The sequence below is a fragment of the Panicum virgatum genome, chromosome 3K (genome assembly GCF_016808335.1).
Source record: "Panicum virgatum strain AP13 chromosome 3K, P.virgatum_v5, whole genome shotgun sequence".
NCBI lineage: Eukaryota > Viridiplantae > Streptophyta > Magnoliopsida > Poales > Poaceae > Panicum > Panicum virgatum.
In genome coordinates, this window is record NC_053138.1 from 20,574,242 (window position 1) to 20,581,112 (window position 6,871).

The following is a 6,871-nucleotide window of genomic DNA, read 5'->3' on the forward strand; positions in this document are numbered from 1 at the left end:
GCCCCTAAGCATTTCTTACACCCTATTTTGGATCAATGAAGTATATATGTCTTGTTTGCGCATGAGTTACTATATATATCATTGATTGCTTAGAACCTATTTGATGCATTATCAACCTTGATTAGGATATCATCCTTATATGAGTATGCTTGTTAGGTGTCACGAACTACATGCTTAGTCTTGCATAGTTTCGGTAGAAGTCGAGAGGTGGCAAGGTCACCACCGCTCGCGAGTTATAGGATATAATGTTTGATTCTACTTAGTTAGACAATGGTGAATAAAGATTGAGCAACAATGAATGATGATTCAGACTTGGGCAAGTAGGGTAGAGCCATGTTGAGAATGGAGCTCACATGGTTAGTCTTGCTTGAGTTGATTAAGGATCGATGCGTAATCGCTTTGATACTTGAGCACCTTTCCATACAAACCACATACTTTATAATGGGACGGTAAGCCAATTAGCATGAGTCACACCTTGCCTTGATCGGATTCGGTGCAAGTTGTGATGGAGTGTGATTGACATTTCTGGTGCACTTGTCCTTCTCGACCGTTCGCTCATAGTCGGTTGTGTTTATGTGAAAGGTTGAGGCATGAATCAACACTTATCCTTGGCCGTGGGTATGGTCGTTGGTCTTGTTCTCGTGTGGGAAAAGTTGTACACCCCTACCGGGTTTTTGATCTATTGCAATAGCCGCGCTCTCGGACATTGAGCACGCTCTTGTACTTTGACTTTAACATAGAGTTACCGATGAAGTTGATGGAAGATTGAGCTTATGATACATGAACACTTTACTTATGTAATTGTTTGATGCATGCTTTAGAGATCATAGATGCTCTGTCCTTTGCTTATTACAACTTGATCAAAGTTATATGCTTTTATGCAAAAGTTAAATACCATACCCTATCCTTGCTACTAACCAAATGCAATCTCCTTGAGGTCGGGATATTATATACCCATATCGGATAAGCCCTGCGAGTACCCTTTGTACTCATGGTGCTATCGTTAAGTTGATGCAGGTGATGTGCAGTCGGAGGCCGTGTTCGGCTACTTCTACCCCGCGAACGGAGGTGCGGGTGAGGAGTAGATGGCCGATGGCTATGTGAAGGGCACTATCGGCATATAGTGTTACCTTTTTATTTTGCGATATGTATGGAGTGCTAATAGTAGAACTTTCCGCTGCATAAACTTTCCGCTACAAAAACTCTGAAGACTTATTGTATTAAACTTCGAACCGCTTTGTAATATAATATCGTGTGTTGGACGTGCCTATGTAATGGTATTACTGTTGTGCTCGTGGAGTGTGTTTAAATCCTGGGCGGTGTTCATAACATATTCCAAGAACTACCGGGGTTGGTTTCCTCTAATCAAGTTGATCAATGGACGATGACTCGATTAGGCGGGATCAACTTGGGCTGGTTCCTCACAAATGTTCTCTTCACAGTCCACCATGGCCCTTAAATGTTTAGCTCGAAATATATAGAATTAGAGCCCGACCCTTTTAAGGCCCGGCCTTTAGATTTTCTATGCCAAATTGCAAGGCCCTTTACCACTCCTAGGTATAGTAGAAATTTGCAAGGAAACAAAACTTTGATATATATAACCAACTAGGACAGTAGCGCGCTCCGCCGCGCCCAGTTCGAAATGTGAAAAAAAATCTGTCTCCCTTATCCTCTTCGTCCTCCCCTCTCCCCGGAACCGCCGCCGTCGCCAACCCTCACCCGGGCATCGCCGCCCTGCTCGCCTTCTCCCGGCGACCCTCCGCCGTGCCCCGCCTCGTCGCCCGGGCGCCACCGCCCCGCTTTCCCTCTCCTCATCTCCTCGCGAACCTCCGCCATGCCTCGCCTCCTCGCCCGGGTTAGGCCGCCGCCGCCCCTCCGCCCCGCCCCGCTTCCTTGCCCGGGTGAGGCCGCCGCTATCCCTCCACGATGCCCCGCCTCCTCGCCCGGGCGGCGCCGCCACCGCCGTCCCAGACGCCACCACCGACGGCCGGATCCGCCACTCGCGCGCTTCCTCCTCCACGCCGCCGCCCAGATCCACCACCTGCATGTCGGGATCCACCAGGGCGGAGGCCGGCGGCGACCGGGATGGAGCGGGAGGGGGAAGGGGGCAAGGGCCTCGGCGGACGACGGCGCTGGAGGGCGGAGCAGGCCAAATCCGCTGCCGGGACGTCGGTGGTCGGATCCCCCGCCGGCGGCGGGGCGGAGCAGATGACGAGGGTCGAGAGGTGGGGAGCCCGGGAGGCACGCGGTGGCCGACCGGCGGCGGGGGAGGAGGGCGAGGAGCAGAGGACGGCGACCGGCGGCGGGGGAGGAGGGCGAAGGGCAGAGGGCGGCGCGCGGGGCACGCTAGGTTTAGGGGGGGCGGGGGAGGCAGGGGAGGGGAGGCTGTGCCGGGGCGGGGGGCGGGGGCGGATGGGGATGTGGGGAGGGTGGTGCGGGGGGTGTTTCGCAAAAAAACATGGACAGCGGGTTTGAATAAAAAACTGAAGGGTCTATTTGCAAAAGAACCGAGGAACGGCGCGGATCAACCTCCCGCGATGGATCGGACGGCCCGCGTCGGGCTATCTCACGGAGGGGGCACATGGCAGTTCGGGGAGCACCGGCTGCTCACAGGCCGCCCTCCCCACGCCGGATAGAAGTAAGAGTATTATCTCGTTGGTGTGCTGAAGAGACGTGAGAGGATTCGGGCGCAGCTGGGTTTCTTGATGGAAGAAGTCTTGGAGTGGGGCGATAAGCTCCCGGAGTGGAAGATAATCCACACGAAGAGAGAGCGGAATGGCGTAGCACATGAGCTCGCACAATTGGCACGGCGAACGCGACACTCGGTGGTTTGGCGGTTCGCGGCACCTACTTGTGTAGAGCATATAATTGCTCAGGATTGTAACTCACTCTCTGAGTAATATAAGCCTCTCTTTTCCTTGCAAAAAAAAAAGATCGTGTGAACACTAAAGAGTCGCAAAATGTGCGCCTTCACAGGATTTAGAACAAAGATCTTTGCGACGTCGATTGGGTAAGTAACTTTTGGCAATTGGGCTGCTCATTTCAACAGCACGGGAAATCTCCATGTGTATTATAGGCGAAAAATGTTACAAATGCTGGAAACGCTGCAAATTTATGGGAACTCTACACGTATTTAGCTAGGGCATGCTCTACAGGTAGGGGTGGTAAAGGGTCCAAGATTTTAAACTAGAAAATCTAAGAACCGGACCTTAATTAAAAGGGTTGTGCTCTAATCTTATACAATTTTGAGCTAAAAAATTTAAGTGTTTTGTTGAGCTGTGAAGAGGCCACTAGGGTCATAGCCCGTTACCACCCTTATCTAAGGGCAAGAAATTTTTGAAATGCAAATTCAATCAATTTTAAAAGCTTGAAAAGGGTGAATTCAGGTTCAGTTAATTATTGCACATTGTGACAAAAAAAACTATTTCCTCCTTTTTTTCATTTTTATATATCTTTTCAATTTGGTCGAGTTTGAACTTGAACTTGAAATGAATGTAGAGCACAACCTGATTTGTCCTGTAAAAATTTTAATCATTTTCCGATGAAGCTTTCATTTCTAACATTTCCGCTTCATGGTTTCCAGCTTCCGGGGGTCCTATGCATGCCGGCCACTTCCTAGCTAGCTAGACGACAATGGAGCATGCTAAACCATTCAGGTGCTGAATATTTTGCCTAAAAAAAGCAAAGACACGGTCACACGAAGAAGAGCTCCGGTGCTCTCGTAAAAGAGAGGAAACACATCTATAATTCTCTTTATATAAGCCTCACCAAGATTTAATTTGTGAGAACACCCCTTCGCGTTCCTTCGGTTAAGCCCACCGTGTGCTCAATGACCTCTGCCAAAGAAAATGTTCCTCTGGCGCCCCAGCCACTGCCTCGGCAAACCAGCAACGCGCGTCCCCCACCGCCGCGGCGGCCTAAGGTGGCGAAAGGCGCCACCGAGCCGGCGTCGGGCGGCGGCGTCCTCAAGTGCACGTGCTTCCGCCTGCCCAGCCGCTCCAAGAAGAAGCCGCCGCCGCCGCCGCCGCCGCCTGCGCTGAAGATCAGCAGCGCCAGCCGCAGGAGCACGGTGGCGCCCGATGACGTGCCTCGGGCCTCAGCGTCCCAGTCCCAGCGCGTCACCTTCCGGGCCTCGGCGTCCCTCGCCACGTGGTGGCCGGCGTCCCCGTCCGCCGCGGCCTCTGCCGGCGCCGGCTGGAGCGCCGCGCCGCCGAGGAGGGCATCGTCGGCGTCGTCGGCACCTCGGCTGAACGCCGCGGCCGGCGCCGGCGCCCCGAGGGCATCGTCCTCGTCCTTCTCGCACTGGCGCCGGTCGCTGTCGCCCCGGGTGATGCCGCACGGCGGGCGCGCGTCCTTCTCCTTCCCCGCGTCGCCGGCGTCCGCGTCGTCCAGCTGCATGAGCACGCCCAAGATACCGCAGGGCTGGCAGAAGCAGGGGTAGGGTGGCGCTGGTGGCGCTCGGCCGATCTGCGCGGGCGCGACGCCCCGTGAATCGCCGTGTGTAACCTTGTCATTGGTTTGATGGTTAGATTCAAATGTCGATGCGCATCGTGCGTGATAGAATCTGATGATGAGTTAATTTTTCTTCACGGATATCGTCATCAGCAACTTACCATATCTACCTACAGGGAAAAAAACTTATCTATTCATCTTTGAAATCGGATAGGATTCGTTTTGCTATATTTTCAATTAACAGTGTATGAAACGTACAGGAATTTGCTGTCTTAGTTGGTGTCAGGATCGATCGTGAGTTTACTTTTTTCTTCTTTTCCTATGAAACTCGACCAGTCCATCGTGAGTTCATGAGTTTTTTGTTTAAGATATCATCCTGGGTGCCCTTATTTCCACATTTTTCTTTTGTTTGACCCAGATCCAGTAGATGCACGCACGCAGAATGGCCCAATCTATCGACGTGATCTAACATGGACGCCTGCTCTTCCGTTCCAGTATAAATCAACGAAGATAATAAGCTGGCAGTATATAATCTGAATCCAGTCGCGTTGCGCGCGGGCACGAACCGTGGGCCCAACCGTTTGATTGAGTAGCGCTAAGTTACTGTAGCAAACTTTGACCATCAATTAGAGATATGAAATAAAAACAGTTTACAAAACTAACTGCATAATCTTTGCGCTACTTCACGAGACGAATCCTCTGACTGCGTGATTAGAGGATGATTATTATAGCTAATCATAAATCAATTAGGCTAATTAGATTAGTCGCGCAAAGTTGCACCCATTTATGAAAAGGTTTGCAAATAAACTTCATTTAGTACTCCATGCATGTAAATAGGGGTGGTAAAGGGCTCTCTAATTTAACTTAGATAATTTAAGGGCCGAGAAAAAGGCCGGGATCTAATCTTATACAATTTTGAGTTAAAAATTAAAGGGCCTAAAAGTGACCACTAGGGCATGACCCATTACCACCCCTGCATGTAAGATTTTCTTGTAGCGCTAGGTGTGCTATATGAACCAAATAGGCATATATACCAAGGAAGTGGTTAATCACCGTGTAAACCTCTCTCCGGCGCATTGTTTTTTTTCCCTATGCGATTAATTGTTGCATCGGTTTCTCCCTTGCATGCAGCCCGCACGCAGAACAATCTGTTAGGTCATGTTTAGTCCCCCAAAAAATTTATACAGTACCCGTCGCGTGAATTTTTTGAATACATACGTAGAGTATTAAATGTAGTTGAAAAATAACTAATTGCACAATATATCTGTTTCATACAAGATGAATCTTTTAAGTCTAATTAATTCACGATTAGACATTAATAGTCAAATAATAATAAAATGTGCTCCAATATAAAAACTCAAATTTTTCGGCGAACTAAAGACAGCCTTAGCCTCCCTTGCGATCAAGTATATGTATTTCCGACGTTTTTCAAAACGAAATACGACATCTAAAAAATAGAGGGAGTACAACCTGAGTCACTACGTGTAGCCTCAGGTCCACGCGTTAGGGACGCGGCAGTACACAGAAACCTCCTCCGAACTGCCGTGTGGTCTGTAATGTTCAAGAGCGTTTTGAACAATGCGGAACCGAAAGAATCCGTCTTATCATGTTTTGTCTATCTGGGCCGGCCGTTTATCCGGTGGCGCCCTGCTCTGCTAGCTACTGGGCTCTGTCCAAACCAGACTTGTGCAAGTGGCTGAATTGTGTGTTTTTTTATTTTTGTATTTTTCAAAAAAAAAAATTTACAGAAATATATTTTTGGTTTCAGATTTTACAGTTCTATACCCCTACCGCCCGGCAGGGGGGCGGCAGGGGGCCTACCGCCCGGCAGGGAGGCGGTAGGGACCTATATGTAAATAAAAATAAATTTATTTTGCGCAGAGGTCCTTGGAGGGAGCATGCCGCCCCACCAGTTGGCGGCAGGGGGCGGCAGGCTCCCTCCTCAAATATAAAACTCCGCCCCTTCCCTCTGCGCCCTCATTTTCTGCCCACGAGATCCAGAGAGGGGAGAGGGAGAGAGGAGGGGTGAGGGAGGTAAAAAACCGGCGAAGCCCTGCAAGATTTTGGATCCGAACCGCAGGTAACCAATATTTCTCAACTATTATAGACTTGTTTCTAAAATAATTTTGAGCTATTCGAGCGTGTAGTCATCATCATCGTCGGCAGGATCTCGGCCGCTAACTCCTACCGCACCTAACTTGTCCTTCATTAAACCACATAACATATTACATTGAAGGTTTCATTCGTTACAACCAAATTCGAGACAAATACATAATATAATTAGTTTCGTACACACAAATACATTGCAAGCTGTTACGTGCACAACTAGATGCGGCGAATTCTTGTAGGTGGAGCCAATCCATCCATCGGATTCCCGGAAGGTCCAGCCTCGGCAGCAGTAGTGGGTACTGAAAGCTGT

General features: G+C 49.8%; 1 protein-coding gene across 1 annotated transcript; it reads left to right on the forward strand.

The window, feature by feature from the left end:
• Window positions 1-3,829: 3,829 nt before the first annotated feature.
• On the forward strand, window positions 3,830-4,441 carry LOC120700703 (zinc finger and BTB domain-containing protein 4-like). Its single transcript, XM_039984943.1, has one exon. The coding sequence runs from the start codon at window positions 3,830-3,832 to the stop codon at window positions 4,439-4,441; it is 612 nt and encodes a 203-aa protein (XP_039840877.1).
• The last annotated feature ends 2,430 nt before the right edge of the window (window positions 4,442-6,871 follow it).